Source organism: Haemorhous mexicanus, chromosome 4, assembly GCF_027477595.1.
Source record: "Haemorhous mexicanus isolate bHaeMex1 chromosome 4, bHaeMex1.pri, whole genome shotgun sequence".
In the NCBI taxonomy this organism is placed as follows: domain Eukaryota; kingdom Metazoa; phylum Chordata; class Aves; order Passeriformes; family Fringillidae; genus Haemorhous; species Haemorhous mexicanus.
In genome coordinates, this window is record NC_082344.1 from 48,633,593 (window position 1) to 48,659,080 (window position 25,488).

Genomic DNA, 25,488 nt, shown 5'->3' on the forward strand with positions numbered 1-25,488 from the left:
TATTTGCTTTGGGTAGACGTACTGAACAGTAAGAGACAATTTAACAGAAAATATTTATGTTTACTGCAGTTTATATCTGGCAAGTTTGTAAGAATAATTTATACCTGGTAGAAGACAGCACCAGGCCAGAATTCTAACAGGTATGCTTGTATGATTAGCATGCATTAGCATTAAATAGATATAGTACCTATATCTGTTTGTACAAAAACTGAACTGTGAAAAAGCTTTTTTTTTCCTCTTTCCAGCTACCTACCTCATTTTGTAATTTTTTAAGTCTCCAAGTTAGAAAATTCAAACTAAATTTTAAGACAATCTTCTTCATAAAGAAGTTCATATATCTGGTTTAAATCTTTAGATTGCTATGAAAATACATCATGGTATGATTTTCTGAGTCTTAATTTCTTTCCTTTCTCCCCCTCTACTTTATTCCTCCTTTCAGCAACCTTTGTTTTGCTTATGACAGAATGAAGCTCATGCAGGCAACTCTCAGAGGATTAAAAAGCAAAAGATTTAGTTCAAGCTTTCAAAACTCTTTCTTTGTTATTGTTATTAGATTCCTTGTAACTTATGAAATTTAGCTTAATTCTGAACAATTTATCAGCATACTGAAATGTAAAAGAATATATGTTAAATTAAAAGGCCAAATATCCCTTTATTTACTATCTGATAAAGAAATGGAAATTTAATTAATTTCACAGAGATATGCAGGAGTGCATTATACTCCCTTAATAGCTTAGGGGGCCTTTAGAAAAGATTTTAAACAACTGATGACTGAAAGAATCAAGAAAATGGTCATTGTATGTTGAAAACAAAGTTTGGGGGAAAAAAGTATTCATTAAGTAGGGCCAAAAATATTTTTAAAACATTAATCACTTGCTCATCAGAGAAGCAGACTTTCCAAACAAAGAAAATTTCCAAGATATCTAGAAGCCAAAATATTTTTTTCCCAGAGTTCTTGAGGAGTTTATATGAAACCAAGCAACTTACTGAAACAACCACAAATTAAATAAATATATTGTGTTAATAAATATTATTTTTGCAAAAAAAAAAATCCAAACTACTGTCAGTGTTGAACAAATATTCTTCTGCATGTTAGTTCCATTGAACATAAGAATTTGTATCATTAATTATCTGCTCTGCAGTTTATTTAAAGCTGTAAGGAAAAGCATATTGCACTCCTTCCAAAAATTCAAGTGAATGTAAACCTAATGCCTTTGGCAACTAATCCTGAATTGTTTTTAATTATGTATAATCTCTGAGCAACAACTAGCACATAGACCAGTTTCAAAAACTGGCAAAGTGAGAATTGAGTTACATTTTTCCTAATGTTTTCTAATAGAAGTTCTACAAAAACAATTCTCAAGAAACTGAACCATTACTGAAAACTATATTTCATTATTTTTCTTTCCTCAGCCTTATTCTTTGCTTTGAGGACAGCCTTTGAAATTAAATTAATAAATTTATATGCTCAAAAATTATTAATAATGCACATTATTTCTCCAAAGCCACACAGATTGTTGGAAATGCTAATATGTCATAATATATGTCATTGTTTTATTTAATTCTCTATAGAAATCAATTACCTGATATGAGAGGTTGTCATATTATTTTGTTATTATTGTTGTTGTTGTATAAACAGCAACAATACTTTTAACAGAATAGATATACCAGTCAGTAATATCAGTATCACTGCCTTTTTATAGAATGTCCTAAAAGAGAGATGTGGCATCTTTGAAGAAATATGATAGCAAAAATAATTTATTTTTTAAATTAACTCTTGTTTCATATCAATACAGCGTAACAGCCAAATATAGGAGTGGTCTTTATACATTTTGCAGCCCAGAGCATATTTCCAGAGATTTGCTTCTAAATAATGAGCTGTATGTAGCTAAGACCTGTTGTTTGCTGTAAACAATCACACTGTTCTTGTTAAAGGGGGAGGAAATAAGGATGAGGCAGGGCGAGGGGCAGAAAGGTTTGCAGGGTCCTTCAAGGTAGGAATTCCTATTCTCCTGCAAGCAAGCTGTAGGAATAGCTCCAGAGAGTGGAGCAAGAGGAATGGGGTCAAAACTTTGTTTCCCTTGGTGAACATTTCCTGTGTTAAACACAGGAGATATTTTTACTCTTTTCTTGTGGTTGAGGCACATATTTGCTCCATAACCTCCAAGATTTTCTTTTAAATTGGCAATATCCTTTACCTGTTCCATAGATCTCTTTCTGTTACAATTGAAATAACTCAAATCATTTGAGTGCTTTTATGCACAAAATCAATGAAGTCCATCATTTTTAGAAATTTTCTGCCATGTTTTGAAACTCTGTTTTTGCTTTAATGGAATCAATTTCTTTATAAGAAGGCTTATACCGTTAACTTGAACCTTCATAAACTTTCAGCACTGTTCCTCTGATTGTCTTGAAAATCCGGCACAGTAGAAAAGAAATTGGTCTCATTCAGCCTAGGTTTTAGAAGACGAAACTCTTTATTAGTTTGAAATGGTGAATGGGAGAAATCATGACCTCCACATCTGTCTCATACCTTTGTTTCCCTGCAGCAAGTGGAGACGTGCCCAGCCCGAAGATTCTGTGGCACTGCTCTGCAAACACCTAAAGACTTACTGCAGTGACAGCCTCTTGAGGGATGGAAGGATGTTGCTACTCATCCATTTACTCCACTGTGTGTCTTTCAGCACGAAGTCAGGAGGAGTGGAAAGTTTGTTATAACTACTCAGACAAACTGCTTAACTCTGAATGGGTGTCAATGGCAGGCAGTGGGCTGGAGAAGAAGGTACATGCAGAGGGTACATCATCTATGCCCATAAGCATAAACATTCAGTGTTATCAAAATTACATGTCCCCAAAATTGAAAGAAAATATTCTCTGGTTACCAGCTGTCCTCAACCCCACACAGAAAATTTGCTAGGTATAAATTGTCAGATGACCAAATGCAGCAAGTACTGTTTCTTTCCTTATTTGTTCACTGAAACAACACTTAGATGCAAAAGCCTAAAAGCGTTAAGGACCCAGTCTGAAAGCAAATGAATGTTTTTTTTCCTAGGGTTTGCAGTTTCAGACATTAGTTCATCAGAAATAAATTGGAAACCTGCCTATTTTAAAGGATCTGTTTTAAGTTTTGAGGCCGACTTTAATTATTCACCAAGTACTCTCTGTGCAATATTTTCAAATAAGCAATAAAGCAGAAAGTACACCTAATGCTACTGAATGAAATGTAGGAAAATCATAACTGTAAACTTAGGTTAATAACAAAGTTGCATTCTGAAAAGAAGTCATTATATTGTGCATCATTTGAAAGTTAAACATAAACTTTCATGTCCATACTCTTAATTGCAATATAATGCACTATAAAGTAAGCTCCAAAATCTACATATATTCACATTTTTCATAGAATTTGTAGGCAATTGAAAGTAAAAGTGGTTTAGCTTTTCATTTAACTCACATTGCTTTAATCCAGATTAATTTAAGCACCTAGAACCAGACTGATTAAATAAAAAAAAGATGGTAAGGAAGAATTTGATCCTGTATTGTGTGACTTCCACAATAAAACACCTTTTTATAATACATTTTCCTAACACTTTAAAAAAAACCCATCAGCTATCTCTTTTGGCAATATAAGAAAATGAAATTGATAGAATTCTAGTCTAATTACTTCAGCTCATAATTGTTTGGTTCTTTAATTTTTTCATTAGCTTTGATTTAAGACTTGAAATAAAATGGAGGAAACATCTTTCTTGATCACCACATTTTTTCAAAAAAAGCTTTCTCACCTACCAGTTTACATATTGTTCCATACTGTGAGATCAAGCAAAATAATACGAGAAGTGATTCTTCTTTTATATTCAAATACAGCAGTGAGGACTATTTCCTATAAATTATTTCAAAGATGTTATGACAGGGCATATTGTACCTAAAGTCTTGAAAGGCAATTATAACAGTCGTACTTTCTGAAAAGTAATAAAATCTCACAAGATTTGAGTTCATGTTACCTTCCTTATAAAACCGACTCTTCTGTTTTTTTTAGGAATCTATTACTTTTATTTTCCATCAAAAATATGAAATCATGAAGGCATAATATTTCTTATGTATTTTAAATAAAATTGTACCGCTACCATTAAGTAACGTACTTGGCACTCAAGCAGCAGCATGGCATTTTTTTATTTTAGATGGTATTGCTTGATTTATATGTAATTCCTGTATTTTCAATAATACTGATAAGGTTTCTACTAGCTGTACATGCTATTTCTCCTGCCACTAGAGACAATTATTTTATGCCAAGCATAGCCGACCTTTCATGGTTTTCTTTGTTTTATTGCTTTCATCTTATAACATTATTGTTGCCTTCTATCCTAATTGAAATGCAAAATCCATTTTTCAACAACATGAGTAAAAAAATATTCAAGTTTTCAAATGCCAAAATGTGTAAATAATCACTACAGAAATTTAAGGGATGCTTTTTGCTAGAGGAATGCATGCTCCTTTCATTTTCTATTCTCTTTTATCCTTGTAGCTTTTGCTTTGAAAATCCATGTTTCCAGGCAATAACAAGGGCATAAAGTTATTTTCTGCAAATTGTGCAGTACTAGCAATCTTTGTTTCTCTTAAGCATCTTTGCCAAAATGGTTGCATAAGCATTTTCCAATTACATATCGAAATTTTAAGCTGCTCTAATACATGCAAAGGCCAGAACACTGGGTACTCTTGCGCAAGGTCTTCTCCATCAGCTTCTTATTTGACCCACACCTTTTTATCACGGTTAGAAGAGGAGCAAGATGCCTTCTTAGTAGTAAACAGATAGGTAAAACAGAGAAGGAAAAAAATACCCCAAAAATGGAAGAAAAAGGAAGCATTTTAGTTTTTAAGTAAGACTTACAGCTGCTTATAGCAAGCCCACAGTTCTCTCTGTTCAGTAGAGCTCTTACAACTTCTGGAGTAAAAGGCTACATTTGCCTCTCTCACTTTTCCCTTCAAGCAGGCTTCCCAAAACTCTCCTGAGCCTTGATACCAAAAAGAGATGGGATCTCTATGTAAATGGACTTCTAATCTGTTGGAAAATTCCCATTCCTTCTGCAGCCTCCATTTCTCATGTCCTCAAAAAGACAACTTGGTATCTCAGTAATACCTGCAGGATAAATTGCTTAAGGTTTTTTAGTTGTTTTTCCTCTTCTGTTTGATCAAAGAGGGAGGAAATGCGGTTGTGGGTCAGGTTTAGCTGTGACCAAAGCAGTTCCTTCAGAGGCAGTTGCTGGAGCTTCTTGGAGCCAACTTGTAAAAGAATCAGCAGCCACTTCAGCTGTGCCCGAGAAACCATCCCACAACTTCCCATGCAGAAAGGATTTTACCTTTTACCCATTTGGTGCAGCATGAATGCTGCAGATGGAACAACTGGTGTCTCCACTGCACAGCTGGTGAATTAAAATCATATTCCTATAACTAGGCACACTAAAACAGTACTCCAAAAGGGCAGGTGCAACCAGATTGCATGGAAAAACATGATATGATGTAAGGGGAATGAATGCAATACATCACTATGTAGACTATCCTCCTGTCCCACTGTACTTAGCAAATGGAAAACTTTTGTGAGAAAAATCAGTTAAAACATTAGTTAGTTTACATAATCCTAAGCAAGTTGTGTAATCAGCTATTTAGAAACTACTGCTCTTAACCAATAAGTTTCCTTTTCTGAAAATGAAGAAAAAAAAAGAAAAGAAGGAAAATGAACAGGTTGAGTTGTAAAAATATGTGACACTGGTGCCCTTCTTTTCACCCTTATATTCTTATCTACAACTCTTCATATTTTAACCATAGCACTCTCCGACTTTTAAGCTTGCCTTTCATGTCCTTGGAGAAAATCTCATCACTCTCTCAGCTCACAAGTGTGCTGAAACCAATGACAACCAGAATGATTTCCTTGCCAACTGATAAGCCTGTCAGCTTTACTAGATATTTCAGAATTTATAGCATAGATTGCATCTTCCTAAATTAAGAATTCAAAAATACATTTGTGTATTTTCATATCAGCAGATGACCTTCCATTTTGTTTATCCTCAGTAGACAGTCTGTTGCAGGGAGTATAGTCAAAGGAAGCTGAATTGATGTACTTGATTTTAAGTTCTACATCTCTGCTAGTCTTTGCTAGGATAGAGCTAATTTTTTTCTATGGTAGCTGGTATACAGTGATGTTTTGGTTTTGAGCTGAAAACAGTGCTGATAATTCAGAGATATTTCTGTTATTTCTGAGCAGAACTTACACAGAATAAATGCCTTTTCTGTTCTCAGCCCACCCCTCCTGTGAGGGGTGGGCCTGGGGGTGCACAACAAGTTGGGAGGGGAAACAACCAGTACAGCTGACCCCAGATGACCCAGGGGATATTTCAGACCATATGATACCACACTGAGTATATCATGTGGGGGGAAGAAGGACCAAGGTGAGGAGGGCATTTGGAGCCATGTCATTTGTCTTCCCAAGTCACCCTTATGTGCAATGGAGCCCTGATTCCCTGGGGATGGCTGAACACCTGACTGCCCATTGGAAGGGGTAATTGAATTCCTTGTTTTCCTTTGCTTGTGTAAACACTTCTGCCTTCTCTATTAGACTGTCTTTATCTCAGCCTAGGAGTTTTCTTATTATTCCCTTCTAATTCTTCCCCCCATTCCATCAGGGGGATGGAGCAAGTGGATCTGTGGTGCTTAGTTGCAGGCTGAGGTTAAACCAGGACAGTATAAATAAATTCACAATGAAGGAAAAGACTTGCAGAGCAAATATTTGCAGAGTATTTCACAGCACACATATAAGATAAACAGAGGAGGCACAGAAATCAGAAAGTGACTTTCAGTCCAACAAGAAGAACAAGGTCCTATGCCCATATCATTTTGTGAGAAACAGAAGTAGCTCATCTGTAAAATTTTGCAGACATAAATTTACCAGGATCTGAGAAGCAAGACAGTGCCAGTCACCTGATGCATAATGCAAATACCTGTTTGCTCCCATGCAGTCAGATTAGACATATCCTCTTCCTTTTAAAAGGAGGGTTTTTTTTTCATTTAACTTAAACTATATTTTAATTAATAAAACATTAGTTCTATCTTTGGTTTGCTATGGACGTGTAACCATCGTACATATCGAAATCCCAGTGATACAATGACATCAAGTTTAAATAAATTACTTTACTTGAAAAGTGGAATTTTTTTTTATAAATACTGTATTTAATTATATTTTTTCTAATTGATTAATGTTTTACATTTATTTTTATTGTGTATTAGACAAAAATAAGACCTATAAGAGAATAATTTTTATAAGAAAATATTTCAAATTAAATGTAACAGCAGTTAAAGAAATCTAATAAAGTATCATTTGATTTTACTCTTTCCTGTATTAGTTGTTTGTTTTCTCATTTCCTCTTGACATTTATGTTTTCAGAATAGTCTCCTGTCTTTTTGTGTTTCTCTAGTTACCTTTTTCTTCCCTCAGTCTCTTTATTCCCTTCTATTTCCTCTTGCACTCTTCTGTCCTACTATTTTTAGTTAATTTGCTCCTATGCCTTTTTCAACCATCATTTGGGCTCAGTAAGAGAGAAAAACTACTTCACACAAGGAAAGAGCTGCATGGAAAAGAACAATGTTTTTTTCTCAGTCTTTCCTAATCAATCTGTGGCTTTTTCAAGTGAAAATATTTAAAGAAATTATTTGCTGAAATTCACTAGTGTAACAGGGAAGCATTGCATTTATCTGCCATTTAAGTAGCTTTAAAAATAATTCAGTCAGGCAACACAATTATGGTGTCCACACTCATGAAAGTGATATTGAATTTGTAATTTATGGCAATGTGTGGTTTATAACTGGCAGACAGAGGCTATCTCTGGCTTGCTAAAGAATTTTTATTCTTTCTTGGGTCCATATTCTTCTCAGAGTTCCAAACTCCAAAGGACATACACATGAACGCAAAAAGTTTGTAAATTCTTCTTGACCACCACTTAGATCTATCTAATGACATGTTGGGCTAAACCAGCGACACATTGTTGTAGAAATACTACCTATTAAAAAAATAGGATGAAGTTTCAAGAGATATTATATGTTATCATTCATTTACTATATGCCCTCATTTTTATGTACTATACAGTTAAAAAAAAATACTTTGGTATAGAAAAAGTGTTTTTAGTCCAACTTCACCTCAAAAGACAGGTTCAGAATATGTTACGAGTGCAGAAATACATCACTCCAGTTTGGATAATATTAAAAAAAACAAATGAATGTCCCCTTTATCTGCTCCAAAACTCTGCTTTTTCTTATGAACCTTTCAACTTCATAAGAAAAAGCAATTCTGAGAAAATCAAGCAGCAAATGTTTTCAAAAGTTTATTTTTATTAATTGTTTTGTCTTTAATACCCGGTAGTTTGGAAAAATGTTGGAATCCCTTTTGCATATGTACTGCATTATCAGACAGAAAAGAGTTTCTGCCCTCAATGGAGGATAGAGCACTTGGACAAAAATGGCCCTGGACAGGAAATAAAGTCAGAAGAAGAACATTAACTTTAGCATATCCTAATATAACTTGCAACTATCTTCAAGCAACATTGACAGTTAAGGTTCTAAGTATATAAACATTTATTGCTTATACAATTCAGTATCAGCACATGCTTGGAAAAATGTAATATCATGCATTATTTGAAACAGGATTATTTTCCCATACCCTGGAAAAGGATATGAATTTCATGCACTTTAACACGGTGAAGTAATTATCATTTTAAAGAGCTCCTAATGCTGGTATTGCAGTATTTAATAAGGGGTATGGGAGCTGTGGAATAACCATTTTACATATAAAGTTTCTCTGTGAAATTCAGAAATAATGAAAAAATCATTCCAAAGGAAATAAATGCAGGAGAAATAAATGCAGGAAATATTTTCTGTTCTATTTCACCAGAGAAGCTGTTTGAACCTTAAGATTATTTATAAAATAATCAATTCCCATTTTTATCTCTGTATATTTCTGAGCTGAGTGGTGGGGTTGACACACCTGAGAGATGGGATACCATCCAGAGGGACCTGGACAAGCATGAGAAGTGGGCATATGGGAATCTCCAGATGTTTACCAATACCAAGTACAAGGTGCTGCACCTGGGTTGGGGCAGCCCCAGTATGAACACAGGCTGGGGATGAGCAGATCCAGAGCAGCCCTGCTGAGAGGGACTTGAGGGTGCTGGTGGATGAGAGGCTGGACATGACCCAGCCACGTGCACTCACAGCCCAGAAAGCCAAAGGTGTCCTGGGATGCATCCAGAGCCTCGTGGGCAGCAGGGGAGGGAGGGGATTCTGCCCCTCTGCTCTGCTGAGGTGCACCTGGAGTGCTGCATCCAGCTCTGAGGAACACGAGGAAGGACATGGAAGGACATGGACCTGTTGGAGCAAGTCCAGAGCAGGCCACAATGACAATCAGAGGGATGGAGCACCTCTGCTCTGAGGAAAGCCTGACTGATTTGGGTTTGTTCACCCTGGAAAAGAGAAGGGAGACCTTACTGAGGAGACCTTACTGAGGCCTTTCAGTACTTAAAGGGGGCTTGTACAAAACATGGAAACACATTTTTTAGTAGGCCTTGTTGCAACAGGACATGGGGTAATGGCTTTAAACTAAAAGAAGGTAGAATCAGACTGTAAGGAAGAAATTGCTTCCTGTGACGTTGGAGAGACACAGGAGCAGGGTGCCCAGAATAGCGGCAGATGCTCAGTCTATGGAAGCACTCAAGCTCAGGCTAGACGAGACTCTTAGCAACCTGATTTATTTCAAGATGTCCCTGCTCATTTCAGCGGGATTGGATTAGAGGACCTTTAAAGATTCCTTCCAATCCAAACCATTCTATGATTTTATTAAACAAATCCAGCATATTTCATAAATGAAATAAAAGAGACAATTGCTTATAATGGCGTATGTTTAAATGTATGGTCCATTTCTAGACTTCTGAGAATCATCATCAAGTCCATTTCAGTGGTAATTTAATGGGAAAATTCTAATTGTGAAATATATGGTATATTTCAGTGCATTAGGTAACTGAGCCCAGTGAATTCAAAAACATACATGGTATATTTCTCTGAATAAACAAGTCCAAGCACCTCTCTTCCCCTTGATGGCTTACTTCACTGTTTGAGGATGAATGCACACACTACCTGGTTAAGTTAAATGAGACCCAACATATTCAAGATATTGAAAATAAGTAGTCAAAAGTGCTAGAAAACAAAAATAATTCTAGAAGAATTTATATCATAGGTCTGCTTAAAATCTTAATACACAAGGCAGTCCACAGACATTTTTTGCTTTTGTGATCTATGGAGTAGCCAGTTACAGTACATAATATTCTAAACTCCTGAGAGCTGATTTCATGAAAGAGCTTCTGAGTTCTAAAATCAGCTCGTATGAGCACATATACTACAACCCAACCAGTTCAGGGAATTTGCTAAAGTAAAAAACCTGGTTTTTACATTACCATAAATAGTTGCTGTTCTTCTCAACACAGTTTCAGAAAATTTCAACTTCCTATCACATTTTTTTTTCTCACAATGGAAAGTTTTCTAGCGTAATTTATCTCCAAGTAATGTCTAGCTAAAACCTAAGTTTATATTTTATGTAGCTAATTTTGGAAGAATCACATTAATCTTCTGGACTACTCTCAACTGCAGGAGTGTGACCGTAGCCACTTATGTTCAGTACTGGCTTTGCCCTGACTGAGATGCAATTGTCATCAGGACACAACAGTTGTAAGTGAGCACAATTCTTTGTCTAGCACATGATCTTGGTCATGCTAAGGCTGGTCCATAACCCAGGGGGCACTTAGCGCACACTTCCACATCTGCTTTTCTCTTTGACCAAGATAACTGCAGTAGCACTACCATTTATTCAAACATCAAAGGATTTAACCATGCAGATTTGATTTGACCTACGTATTTTATTTTCCCATATTTTATTGAGGCTGATCAGCTTCAATAAATCAATTACAGAGAACATTGTTCTGAAATAGTTGTCCAGTTTTTCAGTCTTTCCTTAGGCAATTACGGCATTCTTTGATTTCACTATTTCTACTTCATCTGGGTATTGCAGTGGTTCCCCTCCTCAGACCTCTCTGCAGGAGGGGTGTAACTGGCATCTACATCACCAGCAATTATATTGCTTCTCTTTGACCAGAAGTCACAGCAACAGTCAGTTAGAGAGCATCAAGCACACTAGTATGTGACCTAAATGTGTATAGGGAATTTCTCCTTAACAAGTCGGGATTATGACCCTTAGGATTAAAAAAAAAAAAAAAACAAAACAGGAAAGCAAAATTCAGACCTTACACTCCTAGGAACTTGGCTATGACTTCAGTCAGAGGCAAGTATCAGTATTTGCCCCACAAAAAAAAAATTTTCATCTTTAACCTCCAGGAAACATCCATTGTTCAAGTTTGATTAGCGAAAAAAAAAATCAATATATTACAGCTATATAGAAATGATAATGAGACATTTATTCTTTTGAGATGTATAATGTCAGCTTTCCAAAAGACTAATCTTTCATTTTTCCCACAGGCACATATTGGAGGGAAGATTTTCCAGTTTTCATAGTCTAACTATAGATGGAATTTGTATTTTCATTTTTCTCTTCTTCAAAGAAAGGAGTATTATTCCAACAAAATGCAAAGTACGTAGCCATCTTTCAACAATAATGATGTAATAAGCAGAAGCTGAAAATCTAAAGTTGTTGCAATGTTGTCAGACTGGTCACTGCAAAAGCAAAGGCTGTGCTTCTTTTGCTTATGTCATGATTTAAGCCCAAATGTCAACTAAGCACCATGCAGTCCTCCCTCAAACCCCCCCACCCCCCCCCCCCCACCATCAAGTGTAATGGCAGGAAAACCAGAATTAAAGCCTGTAAGTAAAGAAAAGTTTATTGGTTGCAACAAAGTAAAATAATATAATAATGGTACATAACATTAATAGTAATAACAATAATAATAAATAAAACCCAAGAAAGAAAGCAATGCACAGTACAATTGCTAATCACTCACTGACCAATGCCAAAGCTTGGTCAGTGAGTGATTAGCAATCACTCACTGACCAAGGCTTTCAGATAACTCCCCTGTTTATACACTGGGCATGATGTTGTATGTTATGGAATATCCCTTTGGCCAGTTCAGGTCACCTGTCCTTGCTATGCTCCCCCCTCAGCTTTTTTGTGCTCATCCTCAGTGGCAGAACATGAGACTAAAAAAAATAAAATAGTCATTGGCTTAGGGCAAATACTCCTTAGCCACAACCAAAACATCCGTCTGTTGTCAACATTATTCTCATAATGAATGCAAAACGCAGCACTGTACCAGCTACTGTGAAGAAATTAACTCTATAACCACCAATACCAGGACTATCTCCTTTAACTGAGTAATGAATTAAAGGACCACAGTGCCTTCTTGCATAATCTGTTTATATTCTTCATTCAGATAAGAGTTTCCAGTTTTAGTGGTGAATGCATCTTGAGTTAAACCTGAGCACTACTTATTAGTAAAAGACTTTTCCCAGTTGACAGAACTGTGAAAAATGCAATTATACAAAGCTGATAGATTATTTCTTTTAAGAAGCAGAAACTGTCACATTTATTCAACCTGCATGTAGAAGCCTGCACACAATTATGTCAAAATGTGAAGACATCATGAAATTGGAGGAAATATTTTCAGGTTTTTAGTGTGCCCAGATTCTGCCTATATAAACAGTATAGATTAGAAGGTACTAAAAAAAATAATGCATTCAAACAGAATATATTCACTTCTCTTCTTAAAAAGGACTGTAATGAAGTTTCTCTCTTTACCTGATTGATGCTACTTTTAAGTGTAATCTTTATGGTCTCATCTGTCTCTTCCCTCAACAAAAAAGATGCTAACACATACACTGAGAAGACAAAAAAGGGAGCAGGGGGAAGATGGGATGACCCACGTAAAAAAACTACTGAAGTTGACAAGAGCCTAAGTCTCTGCAAAATTTCCTTTTCTTTTCCACTTCTACCAGGTACAAAGGAGAGAGCATGACCTTTACAAACCAAGTGACCTCATAACTGCTAAAGCTCTTTAAAAAGATACAAGCTCTCTCTTCTAATGAAAGTGTCCCACAGAAAGATGAAACACTTGTCTACTCACAGGACAGAGTAGGGCTTCTTTCCAGCCACAGAGTAAACTGAACTTCCAGTCTCTGGGTTTGAAAAATTGGACCTGAAAATAGGAATGAACAGTCTCATAATGTCTCAGGAGAATATGACTTATTCTGCTGCCAGGTGACTCTCTCCTAATTGATCACAAAACTTATCCTTTTTGCAATTAAAAGCTAAAGAAAAATCTCTTACTTATAATTAATATTTTGGAAGATGCTGTAATGATGGAATCTATAAATTCATTTATACATGCATATATGCAGAGAGCATATATTTGAATGTAAACTAACCAACTGACATTTAAGATGGAAAATACAACATACAGGTGCATTTTTTCTGCAATTAAAGCCATGCTAAAGCCATGCTTAACTGCTAAAAGAAACATAATGCAAAAAAAAATAATCATGATTCTGGATTTTCTTTAGACATCTTAATTTTAGGTTAGATTCACAGTCTGGAGGGAGGGAGTCAGATTGCATGTTTTGTTTTCAAAGTCAAATAAATTTGGAAAGATGTAATTATTATTTGTACCAAAAAGCAAGACAAATATAGTTAAAAAGTACAACTGCAGAAAGTTTAACCTGAAAACTAAAGACCTGAACCTGAATATTTCTGCAGAGCTATTAGTGTAACATTTTGTCTAATATCCATATCAGTTAGATAGAAAACATGTTAGATGCTTAACATGTAGCTAATAGAAAGTCTTGCTGTCATAGAAATGAAGTCAGAGAGAAAAAAAATTACAAATTTTCCCCTTTTGATGGCTAAAAAGTTTCAATGGTTGCAGAAAATCTCCACCTGTAAGAGTGGAATCAATCTAGAATGCTGTTAAATGGCTCTGTTTGCCCTTTGAAAAGAGGTTTTAATGTGCAATGTAGATACACGCTGGCAGATCCATGCACAGGCATGTTCTTACAGCGCCAGAGGCCTCATATGGAAGTTTCCTGAGCTAATAGCTTAAAACTTTGATATAACTTGTCACTTTGGTGAGAGCCTATGACAATAAATAAACCAGAAACATGAAGTTGCTTACTGGGTGGATATGAAGCCTTAGTTGGTTTTGGGTTTTTTCAATGTATTTATTTTCAAAAGACAAAAAACACTTGGAGCAACATGAGAGTCCAAATGAAAGTCCAGCAAACTTCCATTAACTTCAACCAAGCAAGAGTTTCAGACATTCATACTGACACAGGCTATCACACAAAACCTTTGACAAAGGGTAAGCCTGGATTACCAGCTGCTTAAGATGTGAAAGATCTCATAAACAACATAATCAGAGCCAAATTTGCCCAGTATGTATTTCTGAAAGTAAAGTAACACTCCATCTATAGCATTTTTTCAGATGCCTGCAGAGCTTGGCACCAGAACTGAAGCATTAAAATCTATTTCAAAGCTGTTATTTGAGTATAGAGAGGATTCTCTAGAAACAGCAAGACATCATCACAGACTAGCACAGGAGGTGGAACAAACAAATGTTCATTCACAGACTTCAAAAACAGCCTCCAAAGAACAGAAGAGTTTTAGCTGTCAAACTACCTATTGGCAGTGCTCTCCAGAGCAGTCAGAATCAGTCTCCCCATTTTATCCTCATTTTGTCCTAGGCTGGGCTCAAGACCTCAGAGCTCTCAGTGTTCACAAAAGCTCCTCACAGTTCTCTCAATGTATTTCAGCTTTTCTAAGGAAGACTGCCATCATTTCTCTATCTCATCTCTGTTTCTAGTTCTTCATATTATTTCTTCTTGCCATCATCCAGATTTGTCTCACAAGGCTTTTCTTTCTCCTGAAGTTACATGTACATGAGAAAGTAGAAGATTAATAGGGTGAATCAGACTTCAAACACCATGTTTTTTGCAAATTTCATAGCTAGTTTCACTGCTGTGACTCCAAAGTAAGTCAGATACCTTCTGATGTGAAATCTTTAATCTTCTCTTCACTTGGGTTTTCCATACTGTAAGGCAATAATTTACTATGAAGTGCTTTTGGCTAGAGAGCACACCACTAGAAAGCTACACTGAAATGGTGTTCTATTTTATTCTTTCTGAAATGCATTTTACTATTTGGTGGGGGGTGGGAGAGTATTTCTTAGAAGCACATTAAGATGTTTGCTTCTCCCAAAGTTGAAATCTGCCTGAGAAAAACACCAGTTGTGAATTTATGAGCTTTTTAATGTGGGAAACAGGTCTAAGGTAATAATTTTTTAATAAACAGTAAATGTTTTTAAAAGTGGCATACAGAGAAAATGCCACTGTATTTTCACGCAGAATATTTACACACAAAAAAAAGTAGGTCAGTATTAGCTTATGATTCCAGTTCAATTTCATTCTCAAATGTCTGTCACTGGCAACATGGGCCTCCTTTTGTGTCCCTGTCAGACCTCTTCCACTTCAGCCTTATAGAAATAAAGCCCACAAAAACCAACCAACCAAACAACAACAACAAAAAAACACCTCTTTTCCCACTCTTCAATTTAATCATTTTTTCCTTCCTGTCTCCTTCAATCTCCTTGCTCACTCTCTGGTAGCCTTCATATCCCCACAGCAATACTGTTCTTTCCTTTCCTATGCAAGGTCCCCAACAAAAGATTATGAAGAAAAAACAGTCCATTACAGATTAAGATTGTTATCCCTGAATGCTATGCTAAGAACATTTATAATCAAGAAAGGACAAATCTCACATCTCCACCTCACTACATCATGGAAGACCGTCATATGTAAAGTTTTGAGACAGTCTGGATTGTAAATTTCATATATCACTTGATATGTGTATAATTTGAAGCCTGATATGTTCAAGCAACTGTAAGGCTTTATATTATATACTCTAAATAGCACTATTGATTGTTCAAAATTTTTGGATTCTAAGCCTAACAAGAGTGAAATAAGACTGATGCTGTATTTTGTTTACCAAATATAAATTTTTCTCCTTAAAATCACATCTGCAGAAGTACATTAATGAACTTATATACTTGAACGCTCTCTGCATCATATCTTAAGACATGCAGTGGTTATACACCTGTTACACTGCTCCAAAACCATTGTGTTTTCAAGAAGAAAATCTGAAAATTATACTAATTTTCTCAAAATGGTCTTTTCCTGTTTCCTACAAAGCTAGTAGTATTTCTAGTGAGCACTGAGTACTACACTCTTGTTTTTTTTTTAATATAACTGTGTAAATAAACAAATCACCCATTACACATGCACTATTGATTCCCAGGGAGCTGAAGTTTGGAAGAGATGTTTGTCATCTTGGAACACCTGTAAAGAAGATGAGGCCCTTTCATCCTGTGTTGCAGAAATATAATTTTAAGTTAATGATTCTGCTAATTTTCATGTAACATGTTTTATTTGAGCATTTCATAAAGGCTAGCACATTCATTTACATATCTTCCAGAGAATTAAAAAAAATTGTATTTCCTATTTTGAAATTTGGGCAGCTTATCAATTCAAGTTTTTGAGAACCAAGTAAAATGAGCTCAAATGGGAAAAAACAAACAAATAAACACCACCACCGGAAAAAAAAAAAACAAACCAAAAACCAAAAACAACCAAAAAAAACCCCTGAAACTAGATGCAGCTATCTAAGTATTCAGCCTGTTCTTATTCTCAGATTGCTGAGGACAGTTGACAAGAATGCTGGATGAGAGCTTAGAGTACAAACCCACATTTTTTCTTTAAATTTTGGGGATAAAACATATCACTCAGATCTCCAGAAGGTTTTGAAAGAGGCTGTTTCATTGCTGCTCAGTTCTCTGTATTTCTACATATACATCTATATACTCACACGTACACATACACACACTCACACCTTTATTCCACCTTTCTCCCATGCATTTAAAACAAACAATCCCACCTTGCAAATCCACTGAGAAGTACTTAAAGACAACTTCAAAGTTATATGGTTACACATTCAAGAGTCAGGAGGCAAAGTAACAGCTAAACTTTTAGATTTACTGCAGAGGCTATCTCAGTACTCATACAGATACAACAGAACTTATACATTCCAGTACTTTAGAGTCAAAGAAATAATTAACTATTTCTAGATCTACCTAATTTTTAAATCTTACTGCATTCAAAGTAAGATAGTAACTAGAATAATAAAACTGAGATAATTAACAGTTTTTCAAGAAACACCAGATCAGTGCTATCCAAGGTACCTAAAAGAACTGCATGGGGAAAAAAGATGGGAAAAAAGATGTTCGTTCTTTCACTAATAATAATTCTATATAATTTGACTGTGATGAATGCTGGTACTGAAGTGAGTGAGATTTAAATGCTACTCTCAGCAATTAAACTAAAAACAGTTAAATAGCTCTTCTAAAGTTACTGAAGCACAACTCAAGTAAGTAATTAGGCAAGGCATAAAAATGCTACTTCAAATTTATTATATACACAGCTCACATCCAGACAAGTATGTTCTTTTGGGATCCTTATTTCCCAGTTCTCTTTCTTGGACAAAGATGAGCATAAGAAAAAATAATTATATTTTGCTTCTTTGTTCTGCAGTGATGAACCAGACTGTCAACTGCATATTGCATTACTTGTTCAGGAATCTGCAGGAGTGGGGGGTCCTAACCCTGCCTTTCCTTCCATCCCATCTGTTGTGGAAGTGAATGTAGAAGGGTTTCTGTTACTATTTTAAAAGACTGTTTTAAGGAGGCAGGTACCATTTTAATGGAGGAGATGAGGTGGTTTTTTATGGTTTAAGTTTTCTCCTGGCTCAACTGCATCTCATCTTCTTCCTGTTTTTATGTTAGTTAAAGTACCTTTGACACAATCAGGTTAGAAATTCTGAATATTTATGCCTGTAAGCTCTATAGAGAAAAAGAGGCATGGGCTATTAAAACCAAAATGTTCTACTGACATTTCAAGATTTTCCAGCTCTGGTATTGATGTAATCAGCAACATGGTCTCCTTTATTTTCAAAGGAGTAAGAATACAAAAGATCACAGTAGAAAATATACAGCAAAGCTGAAGCCATGGCACAACATATTGCCATATATTCATTGGAATGACCACTGCTATAAGCACAGTCCAAGCATTTATCTCCTCGTGCAGCAGCTGCCTGCAGCTATACTGACCTGGTGCCTCAACAGCTCATGTACATCAAACAGAGAGAGTCAAAGGAGACTGCAAGATCTCCTTTGGATGATCTCCAAAGCCCAGGGTATGGCCTGGAAGTAATTTATTAAGCATACTTACTTGGCCTAAAGGAGATTTATTAAAATTTATTGTTTCCTCTGGGGCAACACAAAACCAAATTTAAGTAATTGCTGAGGTGCTATCTTCAAATTCCTGCTTTATAGAACCTCAGTGGTCTTCAGTTATTCAACTATTCAACTATATAACTATTTCCTAAAGGCAAAAGGCCTTTATTGGCAACAGAAGTAACTCAGAAGAAAACTGGTGAAAACAGGAGTTTACAAAACAACTTTCATAAAGGTATGTAAATCAAGAACATTCATAAGAAAAATTCAATTACATTTCTTAGTTCAGAAGAAAAGGCAGAGTACATTTTATCTGGAGCAAAAAGGGATAAAAGATGCTCAGAACTGTGAAACAAAGGGGAACATGCTAGATATTCATACTGCTTTGATATAACAGTGTCAGACAGTCTAAGAGAAATGGGCATGGTTTTTTCTGTAGCTTTAAAAACCAAAACCTTCCTTGAGCTACTTGGAAGAGAAATGCTAAGATGAAAATGAACTGCTATTAATTATAATTTGGAGTTGTTATGCTGCTTTGTGATTACTTTTGTTGATAATATTTTCCACCTGCCACCTCTGTAACCAAAGTTTTCTTTAATTTTGTTGGAAACTTGTTGAGTTGCAACATTAGTCTTGTCTATTTTTAAAAGTGGCTTCAGATAAAGCTAACTAATAAGGATAGAGAGGATTCTTTTATAACTCTGTAAATTTTATTAAACTCTGTGTACATCAACCTGAGACTGATTTGAAAGAAAAAGATATTGGGGTAAGATTCTTTTAAATTTAAAATGTCAGCATCAAGTGATAGATTTTGAGGAAAAGCCCTTCCTATGTGGCAGGCACAGAGAAGCAACTCTCTGTCAAGAAACAGATGGCAGACATACAGATGAATGCTCTGAATATTCACCAAGATCATCACTCAAATAAAAAAGGAAAGCATGGAATAGACAAATGGGATGGAAGTAACTCTTAATGTTCAGATTTGCCTCAAGACACAAAAAAAAAAAAAAGAAATCAAGTAGAGAAAACCACTACCTCTCCACAAATAGCTTCCAAATTGTCTTACTTCTGGGAAGTGTGGCAACTATGAAAAATAAAGTCTCTCTTCTTAGCTCTGTTCTTGGGACAGGTAGGATTAATCACTCAAATCTTCAAAAACTGATCAAGGAGAAAGACTAAGCAGGATTAAGAGATACTGGGAAGAAAATAATTAATCCAAAGAAAATTTCTAGCTCTGTTTTGAGTTTAAAAGTAAGTCAAACTAATACCATTTCAGAATGAAAGGGGGTAATATGGGGATATCCTGGCCTACATAATTTTACTATTCAAGCAGATTATCTTTCCTCCTTCATATTTCTAAACTGCATATGTCTACAGATCAGCCCTAAGAAACTCTTCAATAGAACTCAATTTTCAGTTCTGAAGGCTGTATTTAAACAGGCATAGATAGGAAACAGAATCTTAGTCATACAACAATAATAACACAATGGCAGTGTCCATCTATTTCCCCAGGGCAACAGAACTGGGAGTTGCATAGCACTTGCACTGAGCATATGCCATGGTGAATGGCTGCAGTTATAGATGGCCTATGTTATTTATGATTGGTAAATTTACAGGCATTTTTAGCAGCTATGTTAAAATGCTGTCATATTCAAGCGTACAGTATTCTTCCATATGGCTCTGGGATCTTCATTTTATTCTTACTCTGAGAGGTACTTTGGCACCTTAATCAATGCTGACTTCAAGACTTACCTGTAATACGCATTTAGAAATCAGAGAATTTGTGATTCAACATTTTAAAATGCAGCTGTCATATTATTCACTTTGGTGTCAACAAAAACAATTGCTGAATGCTCAAAACCATACACATACTTGATACAAAAGCAATAATGTGGTTCAGCTTTCCTGGTGTGTTTATGAAAAAACACATTGAATTATTATCCAGTGGACAAAAAAAATCAGGACAGTTTTATATTATTTTACTTTAACTTGTTAATGATGGGCTTAGAAATTTTTCATATGGAAACTTCTTTCTAAACCTAAGAACAATTTTAATTTAATTTGTCAGACAAAAAAGAATTTTCTTGGGTAGCAAACTTCAGTTCAAATATAAAGTTTCTTTCTAGCAATGAAGAATATTAGATTCCAAGGAGAAGACCCCTGGACAATAGAACAGCACAAACTCTCGGTAACAATATCCTTAGAGGTAAAAACACCTAGAGAAATACTCAAACAATGAGACTGGTTGCCCAGAGAGGATATACAATTTGTGTCCTTGGATATATTCAAACTTCAGTGAACAAACTGAGATGACTGGGCCAGCTTTAAGCAGGGTGTGGAAATAAGAGAGCTTCAGAGGTCCCTTGCAACCTATAACATTCTGCACTTGCATGATTCCATTTTTGCTAACTCTATGCAAGTAATTCTCTCCAAATCACTCTATTAAGAGAAGATAGAAAAAATAATTGAAGAATTGAGAAGAGAAGCACAGGAGGAATTAACTGGTTGCTCAGAGGTAATTGCTGAATTATTATCAGAACCAGAACCACCAGATAAGAAGTCCTGACAGTAAATTGGGCTGTTTATTCAGTAGTGTTTCTAGTGAGCACTTACTACTACGGTCTTGTTAGAATTGAGTCTAAAGCCAGATTGAAAGGCAAATAATGAAATTCACAGAAGCAAAGCAAGAAGCACTGAAAGGGAATAAATATAGGGCGAGACATATGGAGTAATTAAGATTCAATGTTCTCAGATTATAGGAAATCATGATGTGTTTTGTATTAAGAGAGACAAGCAGAGAGAACAAAGCTAGTGGAAAGAGCCTGAAGTCAAATTATAAGAGGAAGCAGTATGGTACTGGTGGAAGAAGGAAACCTACAGTGAGTGCCTGAGGTGCATACGTGATGGAAGAATACATTTATTGGAGATGGCAGTGTATAGTGACAGACCGCAAAAGAGATAAAACCAACAAAGATCTCCTTATGCACATCAGTTATGCTGCTACAGTAGATCATATTCATTGAATCAATATGCCAAAGGGATACTAAAGAATAAATAAAATTCGTTAGAGTTGAGAGGATACAGTTTGCACCAGTTAAGAAAACATTTACTTAACTGAATAGGTTATAGTATGTCATTACAGCTGTATAATAAAATTGTTTCTCTGCATCTTGGAGTACCTGGATACTTGTTTTGTGAATGAAGCATTTTCTACATACTTGAGAGATAATGACTCAGCTGGCTACAAAAATTCTTCGAGTCATCCCATACCTACCAGCACCTTCTAGTAGAATTAAATGCCTATCAGTTGACAGGAGAATCTGAAAAAGTTTTGGAGAATGAGGCAGGTCATTAAACCAAAAAATGATAATCTATATTTTTGAGCAATTGACAATGACCTAGGCGACATGTTATGTGTACATGTTTTGGATGACAGAAGTCAGATATGTGGTATCAGTGCTTATGGCAGCCTCTGTCTAGCCTCCTAATAATCATGAGGTATGGTTTCTGAACATATTCACTTCTACCAATAGTAGGGTTTAATTAGAGAAATTATCTGTTCTCTCATCAGGCTCCTATAGCCTGAAGTAATTTTCTGTGTTCCTTAGTACTACATGTGACTTCAAATGAATCTCATATGTTGTGTATTAGACCCTTCATTAAGCATGTTTCTGTTGTCCTTACAATCTTTAAAAATGCTCATGCAGAGCCCTCAAAAAATGCGAATACTTAATTTTTCTATATTTAGCAACAACCATTACAAGTGTCTGTGCTGGAAAAAATTCAGACAACATTCCAGCAGAAAAAATAGTTCTCGGAAGCTGAAGAAATTATAGCTGTGGGACATATTAATTAATGCCAGCTGTGTTCATCATATACATTACAGACCAAGGACAGAGTCATGCTTACTCCAGATTCAGTCAGGAGTCCACCAATAATTAACGTCCCTGAAAACATGGAGAAAAATAAATTATGCTTTGGTTAGAACCATACTTCCTATCCAAAAGTATGCTAACATTTTCTATTTCTCTTGTTTTCTTCTTGTAATGACAGAAGAACTTGAAACATTTATACCAGTTACAACTGGAATCTTTGTATTTGACATGTAGTGGAACCATCTGATACCTTTCTGCCTATAACAAGGAAGAATGCATAACCAATATTGTATTAATCCCCTGACTGTTTCTTTATCTTTTATGTGTTACTGGACCTATAGATAGTAATCATGGGCAACCCTGTTGGCTTTAACACAAGAAAATTAAAAAACTAAGTGCATGATAGTGGGCATCTACATGGCACTTTTAAATGCATTAGTTGTTTTGTTTTTTTAAAGTAGGTACAAGTCTGGACCTTTATGAGTTTTCACAACTGTAAAACATTACTAATATGCATAGACATCCTCCCCACCCCCTCAAACTCCTTGATTCCTCATCCTTACCATCTCATAGAAGAGGCGCACTCATGATATTTCATACAGGCTTTTTTGCAGTTCTGGTGTGTACTTTTCAATACACAAATTTTAATTTGGGAATGACAAACCTCATCTGATGTACTACATCACAGTTCTGCCCCCTTAAATGGAGTAGACACTTACATCAGTCATATGACTTCCAGCTCTCTCATTTCCTGAGAATGCATGCAGCTATTTTCTTTTCATTACCTATTTTTCAGTCAGCAGTAAGAATATGACAGTCTAAATTTAGGATCATCTCAGCACAGGTACTGTACAGATATGTTAATAAAAAATGCCATTTTTCTTTTTTCATTCATGCCAACCTGAACAGAAACGCAACTCAGTCTTTGGAGGGGCAGAAATTAAGGGATTACTTTTGTAATCCTTTGTAGAATGTTGCTGCTCAGCAGCTTCTTTGTGAATCAAGAAGGTGATCCCGCAATCATCACAGCTCATGAAATTTCACTTAATAGGAACTCAAGAGGGCACTGGTGAGAAATACAGTGTAGAGGGATAACTGAAATGAATTTGATGATACTGCTTTACAAATTGTATCCAGTACTATTCAATTAGTTAGATGTGTTGAAATCTCCATGGAAAAACTAAACAAGGCAAGAGTTATAGGAAAAAGACATTTCTCTCCACTAATATTGATCTATAAAAAAAACAAACCTTCCTGTCAAAAGAATTATGTCAGATAGCTTCTCTCTTTCATTCAAACCACATCAGCTGGCCTCGTAAATCTTTTCCCAAAAGCCCAGACTCACACATCACGATAGCCGCACCATTGCTATAGCAACTGGAGGGAGAGTTGCTAAAAATGTATACAATTCAATCATTCAGCAAGAATAATTTGCAAAAAGTAGCTAATAAAAAAAAGTAGCTAACAAAAAAACCCAAAGAGATGCCACTGCTACACACCCCTCCACATCTCCACAGAGAGAGCACACACACATTCTCACTCACTTGGCACTCTTCCCCATCAGCAAAAAAGAAAAGCTTTAGCTGATGTACTTGTAAAAGGCATTCATTTTTTGGAAACTAAATGGTGTCAATACATGTTGGAATGATTGCTTTCTGCCTCTCAAGATTTGCCACAACACTCCACTAAAGTTTGACAAAGTATCTAACACAAACACATTTTTGGCATTGCAATTAATTTTAAAAAATGTTTTTCTCAAGCCCAGGGCACCATTTAACTCTAGCCTTCAGAATGCTGCACGTAACATATGACACAATTTTACATATGTCAGAAGTCAGTCCTGTTAATTCCAGGAAGACAGTGGAGGAAAATAAAGTTGGAAAGGTTCAGTGACCCTTGGAAGAAGGGTTTACTGGAGGCCAGGCTTTTGCACAGTAACACATTCAGTTCAGTTGTAACTTTTCATGGGAACTTTCCCAATTAAAGAAATATAAATTTAACTGGGAATTACTTCTAAAATAATTTAATTTTGTCTTCTAAATATGATGATTTTTTGCAACATAGGCACTTTCAAAATATTTATTCTGCTACCAAATGCGCTTACATGAAGGAAAAGTTCTGATTAGGTTTTATTCCTATTAACTTCTCACAAATCCCCCCAAAAATTCATCATATTTTATGTCTCATTTATTAAGCATAGAAGTTAAAGCATCCCAGACTTCCTGATTTGACTGCTCAGTTTGTATACTAGAACTTAGGTGTCATGGTTTCAATGCTATGTGATCAATAAGCATCACCTCAGTTTATCATACTCAAACACCTACTTTGGTTTCAAAGGCATAATAATCTGGAGTTCTAAAACTTTAGCAGACAATTTTTTTTGTATCTTATTTTCCATGTGAAACCTCAAATACTGAATTATAGTGCATCAAGTACAACATTCCATCAACTTTTTACTCTTTTTCTTTCCTCTACAACAAATATAGACATAGACTTTCTTCTTGCCCCAAACACCCAGTGTCACTGCCTAAATACTTATCAAGTCTAATCGCTTGGGCTGAACTTTTAGCAGAAAATACTTTTAATCCTTTTGGTACAAGGGTGGCTTTCTGCAGCCATCAGCTACAGCTCTGAAAGCACTTGAAAGGTGTTGTTCTTTTTAGAGAGCAGCTTGTGTGATAAATATGCCCATTGATAGCAGAAACCCGCAAGCAAATCTTCCAACTGATGCCGCGCAAAACCCATAATTGCTTATTAGTACTTTGGCTCATTTCAGATAAGAGTCTCTCCAGCCTTTCCCCCCCGTAATCACAAGGTTTGTGGCGCAGAGTGGTTTGGGTTGAGCAGACTGGAGAGCCACAAGTGCCCTCTTCTGGATATCCAATGCTACTCCAATTTATCCATGGACCAGCACTGAGGACAGATCCGTGACCAGATGTCTCTAACACTCTCTGCTCAAGTGTATTGCATTCTGTATCCCTTGTCTGAAAATGAAAAGATTTCCTGAATTGTAAGCTTTTTAGAGCAAGCTACACAGACTAAAGAGCATCAGCCAAATAGCTTAATAAGAAAATACCTAGCTGTGTAATTTAGGAAAGATTATTTCCCCATCATTTATGGGCAACGTCTCTGTCAATGTGTTTCTTAATCAAGTACAGAAAATGGATCTTTAATCCTATCATTTTCAAGCATCATTTAGATTAAGAATGGTCCTCCTTCTTTTTCCTCCAAGTCTGACTTTTTTT

General features: G+C 35.8%; 1 protein-coding gene across 14 annotated transcripts in view; it reads right to left on the reverse strand.

Annotated features, from left to right (window-relative positions):
- Positions 1-25,488, reverse strand: part of SGCZ (sarcoglycan zeta) — a 455,810-nt gene that overhangs the window by 393,600 nt on the left and 36,722 nt on the right. For 8 of the 14 annotated variants that reach the window (XR_009486248.1, XR_009486247.1, XM_059844750.1 and 5 more), the window contains exon 2: positions 13,158-13,229. The exons of the other annotated variants lie outside the window; for them this stretch is intronic. Coding sequence is in view for 5 of the 8 variants with exons in the window: in XM_059844750.1 (XP_059700733.1) it covers positions 13,158-13,229 (72 nt within the window). In the remaining 3 variants the exon portion in view is untranslated. The remainder of the gene's footprint in view (positions 1-13,157; positions 13,230-25,488) is intronic. 14 annotated transcript variants of the gene reach the window in all.